Source organism: Vespa crabro, chromosome 11, assembly GCF_910589235.1.
Source record: "Vespa crabro chromosome 11, iyVesCrab1.2, whole genome shotgun sequence".
NCBI classification, from domain to species: Eukaryota; Metazoa; Arthropoda; class Insecta; order Hymenoptera; family Vespidae; genus Vespa; species Vespa crabro.
The window spans coordinates 7,621,705-7,639,334 of NC_060965.1; the positions used below are offsets into that span (position 1 = coordinate 7,621,705).

Consider the following 17,630-nt stretch of genomic DNA (forward strand, 5'->3'; position numbering starts at 1 on the left):
AATTGTTAATAAAACAAACAACATTAGTTAGAACTATTCGGAGTAATAGAAGAGAATTGTCTAAACTGTCGAAATCAACAAAAGACAAAATGGAACATTTCTCGACAATAATTGATAAATAAAATAATTGTACTCTAAAAATTTATAAATCCAAACCAAGCAAAAAGTTATAATACAAAGTTCGAAGCATTAACGTGTAAAAATCAATAACGATAGAAAGTGAATACCCAAGACAGTTGTGTATTATAATAAAATCGAAGTCAGCGTCGATGTTACCGATCAATGGTTAGTGTCAAATTTAAATCCTAGGATGGTCTGTGCCAGTTTTTTTCAACATACTTGATATGGCCGGTATCAATGGATCCTTTATAAGGAAACAAGTAGACAAAATATATCAAGACAACAATTTTTATTATAATTAGCAGAAGAGTTTGCCGAAGTTTATCCCGGCAAACTCTTTTGAGCAATAAAATGCCGAATTTCTTCAAAAAGACAAAAAATACGTATAAGAAACATCAAGGCCAATGTAATATTTCGCATTCGCGGAAAATATGCCAGATACGATTTTGCAAAGATAATAAAACAACTAAATCTTGCGTAATTTGTAAAAAATATGTCTACGATAACTGCATAAAGAAGAAATCTATCATTTGCAAAAAATGCAATTAAGATAACAAAAACATCCTTCATTTACTTCTAAATGAAGTAAACGCTGCCTCTATAATCTTCTGCTTATGTTATGTTCTTTTATATTTATGTCTTGTTTATAATACATATAAGAATGAAAATTTATGATTGGTTATTTTATTATTACTTAAAAGTTATGTTCTATATTATTTCTTACAATAAATTGACGATTCCTTCTGAAAAAAAATATTTACTTCGTAACCAGTCAAATGATCCGGAATCAATTTCTAATATACTAAACATACCCATAAAAGTTGCAATACTACTATATGTTATTTAATGATTATCGGTAATTATATCAAAATCCGCACGATATTATTGTAACCATTAAAAGAAATATAAATAATTGAACCCCTTATTGGGTTCTATCAACGTGTGCGATGCTTTCCTTAGTATTTATAAACCGTGTTCTGAATGTCTTCATTCAATTTATAAGATTACATCGACAATTCGGTATTATACAGTTACAAAACATCATATTTGAAATGTCAGCTTATTACTCTAATGAAGAAATGGTAAATATGCATTTTATGTATGGTCATGCTAATTGAAACTCTAGCAGATCTAGGTTTATATTGATGCCCAATACAGAGAATTACATTTTGAAGATTCTAGAAGAAAATCCAGAAACGAGCGTAAAAAGAATATTCGATGTCGAAGGAATCGGTACTACTCTCGTTTAGAGAATACGCCATGAGCAGTTATTCTATCCATACCATATCTAACGAGTATAAGTACTCATTTCGCTGAACTATCAAGAATAGAATTTTCACAGTGGCTACTCGTAAAGAGTGTTTCGAATCTGAATTTTCTTTCTTAGATTTTATTTACCAATGAAGCTTCATTTACACAAAATAGAATTATAAATTTCCATAATAATCATGTATAGACAGAAAAGAATTTATACTTAGGTATTTATTCAAACAAATCACCAACATCGTTTTTCGTTAAATGTTTAGGTAGGCATTATAGGAAATCGCTTTATTGGTCTTGTAATACTCCCGAGTTGGCTTATCTCAATTTCTTGATTAATACATTACCTCAGTACATGGACGATATGCCTTTGGCAAACAGATTATTGGTGTGTTACTTGCATGATGGCTCATGGCTTCATCTCATTTTATGCGTGATGTGAGAAAGTATTTAAACATAGTGTTCAGTTAAAGGTGGATTGGACGTGGTGGATCAGTTTCGTGGGCTCCTGGATCTCCCGATTTCAAGTCTTTGACTTTTTTTTTCGAGGATATTTGAAAAGCAAAGTGTATTCTTCGACGATAAATAACTTAGAGGAATTACGAAATTAAATTTGCAATGCTTGTGAAATGATCCGAGAGAGATCATTCAAAAAGGTTCGTGATTCTATGAGAAGAAGATGCCAAGCGAAATGGAAGAACATGTAAAACTCCTTCTGTAAATCGAAAAGCCAATAGTAAGTCAATCGTAATAATAACATACAAAAATTTCAGAAACGGTTGATTTTTCGTCCTATATTTACTAAGACTTTTTTATTCAGTATAGTGTGTTCTATGTATTGCATAAATATTGAATGTAAATATTGAAATACAGAATTTTTGAACATCCTATATACTCAAATCTATATATTCTATCTCAGCTGTGTAATTTCAAAATTTTGTATCATGTATATCTATTTCTACGGATACCGTCAAATTGACGAGTCGGCTAATTTGATAGTTAATTGTAAAAAATTGCAAATAGGCGGATCTAGTGGCAGATGATCAAATTCAGTGACGTCGCAGGATCTATTGCGACAAAAAATATTATGTTAGGTCATGTAAATAACTAATTCTGATTGATAATCAATGGAAACATGATTCAAAATATAAAAAATTGTAAGCGCGTCGAATTTTGAAAAGGGATTAGACAATTTCAACTGGTCAATTGTATGCTTTTGTAGCAATTTTGTATATTCGGGGCTTACGAAATGGGGCTTACTTTTTTTGCAAATGCAATACCCAGAGATAAATTTATGGACATTTTTAGATCCATATATTTTGATAAAAAAACAACGATATAAACATTTACGTACAGATAAGTTCGTTCTAATATTCGAAACATGGAGTAAATTTATAGACAATAGTCAAGCGTGTTATAACCATATGAAGCTTAGAAGCCATATGAAAATATTTCAATTGATAAATAATTGTTTCCTATGAAAGCTCGATGTCGTTTTACACAATGTATAAGTTACATAAATTAGGCATAAAATTTTGATAGCAGCCAATATTAAACTAAAATATGTACATTATAAATAGTATTTCGTATTTGAATAAAGATAAAAACTCCTTGAATAAAGATAAAAAATCTTCGATATCTTTGAGGGAATTTGTAGTCTTTAAATTAGCCGAACCATATGAGTTGAGATAGAATATAACTATAGATAACTTTTTTCACTAGTATACCACTTCCAAAAAAATTACTTACACAAAAACAACTTTGGTTATAACCAACTGGGCGAACAAAAGAGAGTACCGGAACCAGCAAAATGATGTAAATATAAAATAACCATGTTTACCTCACTGCATTATAAATCAGACCACTGCATTCTCACTTCTTACCAGAGTAAACCAAAAATAAAAGTATTGTTATTAACCACAACACATACATTTTTGAAAGTTGAGAATAATTAAAATTACGTATAATAATCGTATTACAAAGATTTTTACGTAACATTGGTATTACAAAGATTTACCTAATAGCAATGTTTAATGTTTGTAAGGTAAGCGAGCTACCGAGGTTATATGTGCGTATGGCTTTGTCGTGTTTGTTGGTTGTCAAAGTGAACGTCAAGAAATACAAAACAAAAACCATGGTAACTATCTATGTTGAAAAGACATTCGAGAGACGTAAAAACCAGAATATAACAAGTCGTTGGGGTGGATGACTTAGGGTGAACTAACGTAAACGTTTGATAGTCCTTAATACCTATTTTTTACTCATCTTGATCTATTGATATCTTGCTGATCTATTTCTATCTTCTAATATATCTTATTTATTTTATTTTTATCCTAAACCAAATAGAAACAAAACGCGATTTACATCTACTCTTCTTGTACGAGTTTAAATTAAATCATACCGCAGCACAAGTTTCAAGAAATATTAAACAGGCATTCGGAGATGGATCCACCAATGAAAAAAATACTCGATATTGGTTCCAAAAATTTCGTTCTGGCAATTTGAGTATCGTCAATGCCTCGAGGAAGACCACTGATCCATATTGATAACGAGGAATTAAGGACGACTGGTGTAATTGCATGTATTATGTCTAGTGCTACTCTCACATTTTATATAATCAACGAGCGTAATTGTTAACTGTCATATGGGGAGTCGTTTTATTAACCATTTATATCAATCGTTTTATTTTATAATTAATTATTATAATCGATCATTCTATTAAACTATTTTGGGGATTCTCTTTATCAAATACACATATGAAGACATTGTATTCATTTATTATTAATCATTCTTTGCGCATAATTCGAGCCCAATGTACTGGAAACCTTTATTATAAATATTATAATATGTATACGTAGCTTTATGTACATCCTATGTATTATAAGTAACTTTACGTTCACTCCATGTATAAGAGTGATACCCAGTAGCTATCCATATGTTTGCATCATCCTAAACCGGTAGCGAAGGGAAAAACCCATGGTTATGGTATTACCTGCGCCGCTCCACAATCTACGACAACCTACGTAAATCCCCTTTACAACGTCACTACGAGAACTCTTCTTCCATAAATGCGCTACGTCACATCTCGACGCCCACTTCGCCAATAGATGGCATCACGTCTAGTCTTATGTGGCGGATCGGTTAGCTTGGTCACGCCTCCACAGTCATTGAAGGCAAACACGTCGACCGAAGTGTCGATCTATAGTCCACCTCTCAAAAAACAACAGATTTAATAATTAGATATCGCATAGAAATAACGCCAAAGAACAATCCTGTACTGTTAATTAAATTTTAACCTTTTGCACTCGAAGTTTTTTTTCATTCATATTATCAGCAACTCGAAGCAATTTTAGAAAAGATCATATTTACATGTAAATTAATGATATACGCATTAAAAGAAAAGTCATCATTGTATGTTATTATTTTTTTAATTGTTTATGAATACAAATGTTATGATATATAAAAAACAAAAAATTATAAAATTATTACATTTTGTGATCGTCCAAAGTGTGATACCTCTCGAAGCAATTGCCAATATGTAATCTTGTCTTTTTTAGACAGGTATCACAAAAATAATGGGTTTGCCGTCTTTCGCCCGGAATTTTTCTATTGGAACACACTACACAATCTTTCTTGGTTTCAGAACGTATAATGTGTAGGTGGTTTTTGAGCCTGCCCTCCGTATTTGGTGTGTAAGTGTATTCTCGAGATGTGCTGTTTTGTCGAAAATTCCCAATCAATTGGTCCACCAACAATTTTACAAACTTCAAATGTGACATTGGTTTTTCATTATTTATTTTTTTAACAGAAGTGTACAATATGTATGAATTTACTGTACACATTTCCATCTCCCAGAAAAATAGTTTTCTCCACCATTTCAGAGATTTTCTCAAAAAACAATATGTTGCAGCATATTGGTCGGCCCGATCTACTCCACGCATATTTTTTGTGTAATCAATAACAATTTTAGGTTTTTGTATTCTGACTAATTCACCACCACGTACTCTTCTATCAACCGATATCAAACTCGCTTCATTACAAGTACTTAACAAATTTACAATTCTTTTGTCCTTTCATGCGAGGACTAGGGTTTTGCCTTTTCTGCAAGCCACTGTTTTCTTGCCTCTTACAAATTTCGGTTTTTTTATTAACATTGGTAAATATTTCCTACTTGTTTTTATTGTGTCGGTGAGGAAACAATTCATTTTTATCAGTTCTTCAGCAAGGGGTATGCTTGTATAATACCTGTCGGTATACATGTGATAACCTTTAGCATTAGGAACATTGTCCAATAGTTTTCTGTATAGGTCTAAGGGAATTCTGGAACTGACAGGCAGATCAAGTCTTATGAGATTTTCTGAAGTAATACTGCCGTAATAAGGCAACACCGAGTAAACATAACCGGTATTTGAGTCGGCCAGAACGTAAATTCTAATTCCCTATTTAGTGGGTTTAACTGGATTATATGTCATAAAACATATTTTCCCCTTAAATTTTATAATGGATTCATCAACGCAAATCGACTGATAAGATATAAAATGTTCGGAAAATTTTGAGTTGATGTACTATAAAACCGTCATTTGTTACCAAAAGCGAAATATCCTATAAATAGTTTTTACGATTTGTTTTTGTCCTTATGTTAAAAACCGAAAATTATTTGCATTGTCTCCGTAGCGGAGCCCTCGAGTTTGAAGATAAATTTTAAATGGCTCCGCTCCGGAGCCCTCGAGTGCAAAGGGTTAATTAATTAAAATATTAATAAATTAATAATAAAACTAATAATAATAATTAATTAGAAGAGAATAAACATTTATATATTGCTGATTAGTCATCTGATTTTATTTATTTAGTGGTAAGAACCCTCGAAACCACAATTGGTGACCCTGACGTGATACCAAATGGTTAATACGTGTTAAAAAAAATTACTCGTTCATAAGATGACGCTGTCAGCCATCTTAAAAAAATAAAAAAAAAGCCGCGAAAATGATCACATAATAACACATGCTGAGAACTCCGACTAAAAAAACTCACACAATGTTATTACACGAAAGAACATCTCTAGGCGACTCCCAGGAGTTATTCTTTCGTGTTATGACAAAAACCTTAATAATGCTCTGTTAAATAACAAAACAACAGGCAACGATTCATTGGCCGAATTTTCCAGCAGAAATCAATCCATGTACCAACAATTGATCAACCTCGCCAGCGGAGGCTCTGGCGAAAACCAACGCTCCAGCCACAGAATGGGAACGTCGACGTATGTAACATATCTTCGCGGCTAATCTCAATCTATCCTAATTTGCCACGGATTCTCCAATAATGTGGTTTGCCATTGCAGAAGCAGATTTCATCGCCAATCGTATTACCAGTGATAACTAGAAGTATAGCTAGGCACTCAAGGCACTTCTATTCAACATTTTCAAGCAACTTTGGGACACCATCAATGCATCACTAGCACAAGATAAGTATCAAACAATCAAAAACGCTATTTTCATTCGATTTTTTGATTTAAGATAGATCCAACTGTATAAATTACTCAAAGAAATGATATTTGGTGACAAAAATTCCAATTTCTTCGTAAGATGCGCAACTTTGCTAGAGGTGCAATGGAGGAGGAAGCTTTATATCAGTTATGGAAAGAGCGTTTTCCAACCTGGGTACGTCCATATCTCCTGGTTTTATTCAACCTCAACGATCTCAACAACATAGCGGAAATCACAGACCGACTCGTACTCAACATGGGAAATGACTCGTATACGCGGTACATAATCGAGAACTGTCACAGGCAACAAATCTAACTCAAATAGAGCAGCAGCTATAGGAAATCAAGATTACTCTAACAATCTGTCAGCAAGAAATCAACAATCTACAAGTAAGTCAGCAACAAACCCAAAAACAATTACTTGATGTTCAATTATAGCAACAACAGCAGCAGTTACATAATAATATGCAGCATCACATCAAATACAATCAAGGCTCCTACGAATAGGAAAAGGTTGGTAACATCGGTAACGAATCGCAACGGTTACTGTTTTTACTACAACAGGTGGGAAAATGACATTCGAGAGTACGTTTAGCCATGCAAATTTACACCTCTTACACTACCAATCAGGGAAACAAACTGCTGTCATCAAACCGGGCAGTTGGAGATAGAAGTAACGAACTGTTACCTGAGGAATTGCGCTTACACATATACGACTTCAACACTAATAAAAAATTGCTAATCGACTCTGGATCAGTGGTCTCCATCATTTCTGCTAATTATGGTCATAAACAGTTGGAAAAAGATCCACTCGCTTTGTACGTAGCCAATGCATCAGCCATTAACACATACAACTGTAAAACCATTCAACTGGATCTCAATTTACGCAGAAATTTCTTCTGGTCATTTATTATTATCGATGTTCAGACTGCAATAATCGTAGCAGACTTTCTGATGCATTTTAATCTGTTCATTGATCTAAAGAACCAACATTTGATCGATCTTCTTACTTCACTTTCAACAAAAGGAGAAACTCTGGCCACTCGCACATACAACACCTCAACAATCAACTCAACACTACCGACAGCATACGTCGAGCTGCTAAACAACTATATGACCCGTTTATTTTCAAAGTGGCCTAACTCCATTTGTCAATTTTTTCCGGTTGCCATGGTTACATGCACAACTTCATGTTATTTATCAGTTGCATTTCAGGTTGCTTATATTCCGAGCAAATACGATAATTTTTGACACATAAGTTTTCAGAGTTAGTTCAATAATTGAACCATGTAGTTTGAAAATGGCCTAACTCCATTTATACTTAAATCAAGATATTTACTATTGATAATGTCTGAAGGCAGTGATGAAGGTAATTTGAATTAATTAGTATTTAATGATGGGATCATCAAGAAAATTATCTGAGGAAGGGAAAAAGCACGTTCAAAACCATATTAAAACTTTTCCTAAATTTGAATCCCATTATACCAGATCTCATAATCCTAATAGAAGATATCTACATCCTGATCTAAATCTTAGGAAAATGTTTAATTTATACGAGCTCCATTGCGAGAAAAATAAAATAAAAGCCGTTAATGAGTGGACTTACAGAAAAATATTTAAAAAAGATTTTGATTTACATTTCCACCAACCGCGCAAAGATACATGTCAAAAATGCGACTTATTAAACATAAAAATTAAAGCATCGAATGATGATGAAGAAAAGAATAAACTTACAGAAGAACACGATGTCCATTTAAGATTAGCAGAATCAGCTAGGAATTCACTAAAACAAGATCAGGAGCAAGTATCACGTAATTTAGATTATTATTTCGCTTTCTCGTTCGACTTGCAAAAAGCATTACCGTATCCCAAGTTGACTACCTCAGTAGTATATTACAAATGCAATATGTATGTTCTAAATTTGGGTATTCACAATTTTCATAACGATAATGTTTACATGTACGTTTGAAATGAAACTATTGCATCCAGAGGTGCTCAAGAAATTGTTTCATGCATCCTAAAACATGTTAAAAATTTAAGAAGTGAAAGACACATTATACCTTACAGTGACATGTGCGCCGGGCAAAATAGAAACATTAAAGTAGCTTTAATGTGGTTAAAAATTGTCCAAACTTTGGAAAATAATGTGGAAATCATAGATCACAAATTTTTAATATCAGGACATTCGTTTTTACCAAATGATAGACATTTTTGCTTGGTAGAAATGTCATTAAAAAAAAATAATTTACTGTTCGTTCCTCAAGATCAGTACAAGATTATTAAAAAGTGTCGGAAAGATAATAACTTTATCGTAAATGAAATGAGACAAGAAGATTTTGTATTAACAAAATTATTAGAAGAGGCAATTTTTAAAAGGGTAAAGAATTCTGATGGAGAATCAATAAACTGGTTAAAAATATGTTGGATGCGTTTTGTCAGAAATAAACCGTATACAATTTTCTATAAGACATCAATGAATGAAAATGAAAATTTTAAAGTCCTTAATTTATTACCACGTCGGGGTAGACCAAGAAAGTTCGAGAATATTGTATTGACATCACTGTATAAAAATATCAGATAAATTACAACAGTAAAATTCAAAAACATAATTGACCTATTACGATATATACCACCGGAACATCATGATTTCTTCAAATCCCTTTCACACACACAAAATGTAGATGAGTAGTAAATTGTTTTGTAATAAATTTATGTTTGTAATTTTGTACGTTATGTAGATAAAAAATGTTTTGAATCACATAAATTATGTTTTCGAAGTGTTTTAAAGATATGTAAAATAAATTGAGTATTGTTTTTTTTTCAATTTGAAACATCTTAAATTATGTTGAATGGACTTGGGCACCTTCAAATTTTATAATGAATCTGTTTATTAATTTTGAAAGTGGCCTAATTCCATTCTTGATAAGAAAACGTATATTATTCACTTAATAATTGCCATTATTTTAATAGGAACTATAAATTTAACACCCTTAGATACACTTAAGCAGTATGACTCATTAGTATCCTATACGTATATTTTTAAATTCATTGAAACGCAAACCCTTAAATATCTCGATTTGAAGATAAATGGATTTAGGCCACTTCCAAAATAAACGGCTCATATAGAGATCACAAAATCTTCAAGCGAACCAAACCTCACCAACATTCAGTACGTTCAGTGTACCAAAGGATCCAGTCATAGCATACGCCCGCAAGCTCGGGGGAGAAAAAGCGGAAGCCGCAAAAGTTCAACTCACGAATATGCTAGAAAAAGACATAATCAGATCTTCAATCCATATGTAAGCCCCATACACATGACACAGAAAAACAACAACGAATGGAACTCTGCGGCGATTACAGGTGTCTTAACGCAAGTTCAGAACAGGAAATGTACCCACCATCACTCATAACAGATTTTTTTCTACGACTAACGGGTATCTGCATTTATACCAAGTTCGACCTGGAAAAAGCTTACTACCAAGTACCAATGTATTCCAACGACATACAAAAAACAGCAATTATCACACCCTGGGGACTTCTAGAATATGTCGTCATGCCTTTCGGACTCAAAAACGCTATACAAACTTTTCAGAGATTCATAGATGAAATTTTTCAAGATCTTGACTTCGTTTTTGTCTATATAGATGACATCCTCATCATGTCAAAAAACGAACAAGAACATCAAGAACATTTCCAAACAGTCTTTGAACTTTTGATGACCTATTCACTTAGCATCAACAACAACAAATGTGTTTTACGCCAAACAGAAGTCAATTTTCTGGGTTATAGTATCAACTCTCAAGATTATGTATTATTCGACGAACGAGTAAACGCGATACTCAACTACACAAAAACCGAAACTATTGAAAAACTCAGACGCTTCCTCGGTATGATCAGCTATTATAAGAGATGCAAAGCTCAAGCAGCACACATTTAATTACCTCTCAGTATCTATCTCAAGCGCTCGATTAAAAATGACAAATCGAAAATTCAGTGGACAACAGAGGCTGACAAAGTATTTGAAACTTGTAAACAAAACCTAGCAGATCTAACTCTCCTTTCTTATCCATCACCAATAGCACCTTGACACTCATCACGGACGCTTCATCAATGACCATCGGAGCGAAAATCGAACAGCTGATTGACGACGAGTGGAAATCATTTAGGTTCTTCTCACGAAAACTCATTTCAACAGAACAATGTTACAGTACTTACGACCGTGAGTTACTCGTCATTTTCGATTCAATTAAGTTTTTCCACCATTTATTAGACTGTCGACATTTTACTATCAGAACTAATCACAAACCGTTCATATACGCATTAAAGCAGAAACTTGACAGAATGACAAATCAGGCAATTAGACTACATCTTACAATTCTTCACTGACCTAGACATGTAAAAGATGAGGATAATATAGTTGCCGACAGCACTACCGAAATATACCAACAGCACTTAGTCCAAAAAAAATTCACAACGAACAGCTTAACGATCTAGAGTTAAGAAATCTGATTTAAAACTCAACATCGTTGTATCTGTAAGAACTAGAAGCTGAACCAGGTATCAAAATATACTATGACATCACCTCCGGAATCGTAAAACCGTATATTTCAATATCATTACGTAGAATAGCTTTCAAAGTCATCCATAATCTTACCCATCCAAGTGGTAGAACTATATCAAGACTACTCAGAGAAAAATTTGTCTGCCCTAGAATTCAAAAAAATGCAACACAATGGTCTCGTGAATGCATAGTTCACTAGAGAGTCAAAATACACCATCACACTAGTCTTCAATCAAACCACATCGACATTCCTGACTCAAGATTCAATCATTTACACCTAGACATCATCACTTTACCAAACGTAAAAGGCTACCTATACTGTCTCACAATGCTCGATCGATTTTTCAGATGGCCAGAAGCGGTTCCCATCATGGACATGACCGCTGATACTATCGCGACAGAATTTTTCAATCACTGGATTGGACGATACGGTTCTCCAATAACAATTATCTCTGATCAAGGTCCATTATTTGAATCTACTTTTTTTCAAGCTCTGGTTCAACTTGTGGGAGCCGAAAAAACCGCACAACAGCTTACTATCCGCAATTGAATGGCATCGTCGAATGTATGTACAGAACTTTGAAGGCAGGACTCATGTGTTTATCCAAACCCTAGCTCAACATACTGCCAACCGTTTTACTTGGTCTCAAGACTTCATTTAAAGAAGATATCCAGGCTAGTCTAGTAGAGATGCTATACGGTACATGTCTAAGAATACCTGGAGAATTTTTTGTCTCGGCAGATCAACCACCAACTTAAGAGTTTCAGCACATGTTCACACGTCTGGCTACGCAGACCATGTAAAAGCTCCTCTAGAGACACCATATCAAGGTCCGTACAAAGTCGCTGAGCGATTGACGGTCAGAATCTACAAAATAAATGTCAACGATGAAAAAAAGCATCTCAGTCGATAGACTGGAACCTTGTTACATAAACAAGACTGATAAAGACTCTGTGGAAGAGAACACTCCATCAACGGCTCATGGAATTCAGCTACATCATTGGGAACAATTGTGAATCCTCCAAAACGTACTTATGCTCGCACCGTGACTTTTAACTGTTTGACTACTGAAGAGCGCTATCGCGCCCTTTTTATGTTGTGCCAAAAATGCGAAGAGCGCGATAGCGCTCCTGTTTTTTTTTTTTATGCCAAGACTGCGGAGAGCGTAATAACGCTGCTCTAAATCACTAGAATTTGTGCGTCCAGTGAAGCGCTTGCGTTTGCGGAGCATATGATTTTTAATTGTTGTAATAATATTACATATTTCAAATCTATTTTCTTTTTTTCTGTTAAATAACGGTGAAAACAATGTCTAATATTTGGAGTGAAACTGACTCGGAATCGTGGACTGATGATGAAGTGCAAATTTATGAAAACGGAAGTGATATTATTATTCCTAAAAAAAGATTACGGGCTATTAGTGGGAGTAGCGATGATGAACTAAATGGAGACTGCACCGATCTGTTGATGAATTTTTTGGATTTGAATTCACGATATTCAAATGAAAATTATTTTACGGAGGTTCCTGGTCCACAACATCCGCCTGATCCTGATGCAAAACCAATTGAATATTTCTCCATATTCATTTCGATTTCCCTATTCTCTACAATGGTTACTGAAACAAACCGGTACGCCATCAGTTTTTGAATTCCAACAAAACTTTGAAGCGTAACTTATGTGCAAAAAGGTGGAAACCTGTTACCATAGTGGAAATGAAAGTATTTATTGCTGTTTTATTAGAAATGGGTATTACTAGACGTCCAACAATGATGTCTTATTGGAATACAGGCTCAAGGCAAATACCGTGGTTTGGAAAAATGTTTCCTAGGGATAGGTTTTTATTGATCATAAAGTTTTTCCATCTGGTTGACAATATCACTTTGGCAACACCAGGACATCCAGATTACGATCCATGTGGAAAGTTTAACTTTCTTGTGGATTATGCCAATAAGATTTTTCGTGAACAGTATATACCGCACCAACAATTGAGTACACATGAATCACTGGTGGGTACTCATTGTCAATCAAATATAAAACAGTACCTTCCTAATAAAAAACACCACAAATGGGGGATCAAATTTTGGATGCTTTGTGATGCTGTTTCAAAGTATTGCTTAGGATTTTTTTATTATCGAGGCGCAAAGTCAACCGAAAGTAAGGAAGAAATAAAAAAGAATGGATTGAGATATGTTGTTGTCCAACAATTATTAAATTTAGGGAATTATTTGAATAAAGAATTTCATGTTTTCACTGATAATTTTTTTACAAGCATCCAACTAGCAAAAGTATTATTGCAAAAAAATACATATATAACTGGTACTATTAGAAAAAATAGAAAAAACGTCCCAAATCAGGCTAAATTTGTAGATGTTGGTAAATCTAAATATTTTAAAAGCAACAGAATTCTTATTTGTTCTTATCGAAAGGAAAAATCCCAAAGAAATTCCGTCATATTGGTTTCAACGAACTGCACCACAGATAACGTAGTCGTTACAAAGAAAAGAGGAATTTACGAGTCAGAAAAGACGAAACCTGCTGTTGTTCATAATTACAAGTTCATGGGTGGTGTGGACGAATCAGATAAAATGCTTTATGCATACCTAGATGAAAGAAGAACAATGAAGTATTGGAAAAAAGTTGTATTCAACATTATTGGAAGAATGGTCTTAAACGCCTACATAATATACTCCGAAAATTATAAGGGTAAAAAGCTAATCAGGTTAGAATTTATTTCAAGTATTATTGATGAAATTGAAACGGAATGGTTCGCATACAAAAACAACGCATATAAACAACCTATATCATCTACACCAAGCGAAATATTTAGTCTTGAAAAGCTACCTGGACGAAGTTTGCAGCGGTGCGTGGAATACAGCAGTAAATATGGTAGAGGAGTTAAGCGTTCAAACCTAATTTGCTCTATTTGTAAAAAGAGAATTCACGCGCTTTGTATAGCGAACCACCTGTGTAAAAGATCATAAGAAACTATTTGTGTTAATTTGACTGAATTATAAGTGCTTATTACCAATTTTATTCACAAAATTAATTAAAACAAATTTATGTAAATAAGTGGTATTTTTTAATTTTTGTTGTTATAAAGCAATACAAGTGAGTTTATTGTATGAAAAGTGTTTTACATTTTTTCCCATACACGCGCAATTAGTGCCGCAGCTTTGGCATATGTCCGAAAAATACGTCAGCAGCTAAACGGTTAAAAATCCGTGTTGGATTGTGCCATGCAACGTGATAGCGCTTCGTTCATTTGTCTGTGAGTAATGTCGATCGACGCGATTGCGCTACTTTTTTTTTCGTCGAAATATGTCGTTCGGCGTGCTCTCGTTTCATATCGTTAGTCAATTTTTTATTCGTAAAAGTTTCATTAGTCATATTAGAAATGTTATACTGTACACTCAAAAGTGCGCGAAGTATTCGGTTTTACGTTTTGTTTACGTTCTATAACATTCTATAATACAGGTTTTGGTTTTCTAATTCAGGAGGTAATTTATACATTAATTTTTTAAAAACTAATTTGATTATTTATTATTCGTGTATCCCTTGAAAGGCAATGAATACGAAAAAGAAAAGAACGAAGTCAAGTTGGAAATTTAATTCAACTTTTGAATCTGACTATAATAGTAGTAAGATTGTTTCAGTCTCAAAAAGAAGGAGAATAGACGTTTTTGATACGTTGATTTTGTTGATGTGTTTGAATACGTTGATTGTATTCTATGCTATTTTATCTGTTTTGCTATATCTGAAAGTATTTCTATCGATGATATAGGTGAACAAGAGGATTTATTTCCCTTTATTGAAGACACTAGGCCACAGCCATCGCTAACTAACGAATCTAAATCTATTGATTATTTTAATCTGTTCATCGATTCATCTCTGTTAACGGTAATAGTTAGCGAAATGAATAAGTACGCCCAACAACTAATAAAGTCACGTGAAATCACCCAAAGATTTCGAATGAAACTATAGAAGACAGTTAGTTTGTCCGAAATGAAAACATTTATAACAGTTTTATTGGAAATGAGGATAACGAGGCAAGCAACAATATTTTCTTATTGGGCCCAAAATTCAAGGAGCATACCTTGGTTTTCAAAAATATTTTTGCGAAATAGATTTTAGCTTATTTTTCAATGTTTTTACTTAGTTGATAATAAAGAATGTTTCCCCCCAGACTATGAAAAGTATGACCCATGCGTAAAATTTATTCCAATAGTTGAAAACGGAATAGAGTATTCAAATTGTACTACAAAGCGCATAAGGAATTATCTATCGATGAATCTTTGGTAGGAACTCTATGCCATTCGAGCATCATGCAATATATGTCGAATAAAAAACACCACTGATGAGGTATAAAATTTTGGATGCTTTGCGACGCAGTATTCAAATATTGTTTAAGTTTTTACTGTTATTAAGGTGCTAAAGGAAAAATTGATAATACTAAGTCACGAGAACATGGACTTGGATACGATGTCGTTATAAATTTATTAGAGCAAAGCCAGTATTTAAATAAAGGGCATCATGTATTTGTCGATAATTATTTTAGTAGTATCGCGTTGGCCAAATATTTATATTCCAAAAATATATAATTAACAGAAACAATTAGAAGTAATAGAAAAGGCATACTTGGTGATATAAAAACACCTAAAATTAATGAAGCGAAATATGCTCGAGATGGAGAAGTACTCTTGTATGGATAACGCGAAAATAAGTCCGTAAAAAAATCTGTATTGTTAATTTCGACGTATGCTTCAGATGATAATACCATTGTAATAAAAAAACGAAATGGAAATGAAAGAAGTAGAGTAAAACCATGTATCATTGACTGTTATAATCGTTATATGGGGGGTTGACGAATCAGACAAAATGTTATATGTCTATTTTGATGAACGCCACACGGTAAAATATTGGAAAAAAGTTACGTTTAACATCATTGCCCGTATAGTATTAAATTAATACTTATTTTATAAGGAAGTTAGCAAAAGAAATAGAGTATGAATGGATGCAAGTCAAAAAACAACATATGACAAGTGATAATGACAGAATACTAATGAAACTATTAGGCAGGAATTTAAGACAGTGCGTAGTGCAAAAAAGGGCTTCATCCACTATGTCTTGATAAATATCTGTTTTAAAAATAATAGACATTACTAATCTTGTTTTACATCTATTATAAATAAAATATATTGTTTTTTATATTTTCAAAAATGTTGGCAATATATTTGTACTATGCAAAAATATATGTAAATAAAAGTAAATTAAATAAAAATTGCTTATTGATGCAGGTAGTTTATGATTATTTGAAAAAAAATATTAATTACGAGAGGAAACTCTGTTATGACTCGTGACGAACTACATTCGGAACCGAGCGCGTTACAAATTAACAATCGTGACCGAACATCGCGGTACATTTCAGCATAGAACGTGAACAGCGCGACAGCACTGCATGGCACTAAAACGGTTAAGTCATTCCTCAATTTTTAAGAAATTTTTATTCCCATCGTTTCACAATATGAAATTTTTTTCTAATTGCATCGAATAGTTTAGATAAGGCCAATTTCACTTCACTTTACACTATCTGGTTAGAATATCTACTTTTCTAGGGCAACTTCTCTAAAGGTTCAATAGTAACGCTTTGATTATTATTCAAATGGTTTTTGATCATAAGTAAATAATTTCTTTTTTGACGAAACGTATTTCATTATCAAAGAATTCGGAAAGTAAATGAAATCATAAAATTTTATACATTAATTATAATATATAATTATTATTGATGCACACGTGTATATCCTCAGTATTACACTAAACTTCTTTCATTCACAGTACTTCTTCTAAGTACTTCTTCTAAAGGTCTTAAAAACCATATATCCTTATTGGGATATAGGTCTGCCTTTAGGAACTCGTTCAATATTCGCTAAGAAAGTGCGTAGATAAAAAAAAATTGCTTTTGTTTGAGCTTAGGAACTTTTAGTCAAGCACGTAGTCTTCAATAATGTGTCGAGTTGAGCAAAAAATAAACAATGAAAGCACATTCTAGGCGCGACGAGCCAAGGGTTATCTATGACACCACGATTATAATATATTTAATTATGTTTATATAATAATTATAATATATTATTGTTTATTTATTTTAGTTTGCTTTAAGAAATCAGTTTCTTTTTTAAGTTTGTCAGGTTCCCATTGGACCTGAAGCTGCA

The 17,630-nt window shown here is 33.1% G+C and overlaps 3 protein-coding genes and 1 pseudogene across 3 annotated transcripts; 3 read left to right on the top strand and 1 right to left on the bottom strand.

The window, feature by feature from the left end:
• Window positions 1-4,865: 4,865 nt before the first annotated feature.
• LOC124428159 (piggyBac transposable element-derived protein 4-like) lies at window positions 4,866-6,731 on the bottom strand. The gene is made up of 3 exons (XM_046971911.1): window positions 6,684-6,731; window positions 5,504-5,819; window positions 4,866-5,410 (listed from the first exon to the last, which is right to left on the bottom strand). The coding sequence occupies exons 1-3, from the start codon at window positions 6,729-6,731 to the stop codon at window positions 4,866-4,868; spliced, it is 909 nt and encodes a 302-aa protein (XP_046827867.1).
• A 728-nt stretch (window positions 6,732-7,459) lies between these two features.
• On the top strand, window positions 7,460-10,799 carry LOC124428160. The gene is made up of 4 exons (XM_046971912.1): window positions 7,460-7,680; window positions 8,852-9,239; window positions 9,989-10,161; window positions 10,223-10,799. The coding sequence occupies exons 1-4, from the start codon at window positions 7,460-7,462 to the stop codon at window positions 10,797-10,799; spliced, it is 1,359 nt and encodes a 452-aa protein (XP_046827868.1).
• A 1,747-nt stretch (window positions 10,800-12,546) lies between these two features.
• Window positions 12,547-13,116, top strand: LOC124427991. Its single transcript, XM_046971500.1, has one exon. The coding sequence runs from the start codon at window positions 12,733-12,735 to the stop codon at window positions 13,069-13,071; it is 339 nt and encodes a 112-aa protein (XP_046827456.1). The 5' UTR covers window positions 12,547-12,732; the 3' UTR covers window positions 13,072-13,116.
• A 20-nt stretch (window positions 13,117-13,136) lies between these two features.
• Window positions 13,137-16,552, top strand: LOC124428161 (annotated as a pseudogene).
• The last annotated feature ends 1,078 nt before the right edge of the window (window positions 16,553-17,630 follow it).

What these genes read in the sequence shown, in the direction of transcription:
- LOC124428159 (XM_046971911.1), bottom strand. Translation starts at nt 6,731, where the DNA reads ATGAAATCTGCTTCTGCAATGGCAAACCACATTATTGGAGAATCCGTG. An exon ending in ACATTATTGGAGAATCCGTG is followed by an intron (nt 5,820 to 6,683) that starts GCAAATTAGGAT and finishes CCCACTAAATAG; the next exon opens with GGAATTAGAATTTACGTTCT. An exon ending in AAAACCGAAATTTGTAAGAG is followed by an intron (nt 5,411 to 5,503) that starts GCAAGAAAACAG and finishes CTTGTAATGAAG; the next exon opens with CGAGTTTGATATCGGTTGAT.
- LOC124428160 (XM_046971912.1), top strand. Translation starts at nt 7,460, where the DNA reads ATGCAAATTTACACCTCTTACACTACCAATCAGGGAAACAAACTGCTG. An exon ending in GAAAAAGATCCACTCGCTTT is followed by an intron (nt 7,681 to 8,851) that starts GTACGTAGCCAA and finishes TATTGCATCCAG; the next exon opens with AGGTGCTCAAGAAATTGTTT. An exon ending in AAGAGGCAATTTTTAAAAGG is followed by an intron (nt 9,240 to 9,988) that starts GTAAAGAATTCT and finishes CGGCTCATATAG; the next exon opens with AGATCACAAAATCTTCAAGC.
- LOC124427991 (XM_046971500.1), top strand. Translation starts at nt 12,733, where the DNA reads ATGTCTAATATTTGGAGTGAAACTGACTCGGAATCGTGGACTGATGAT.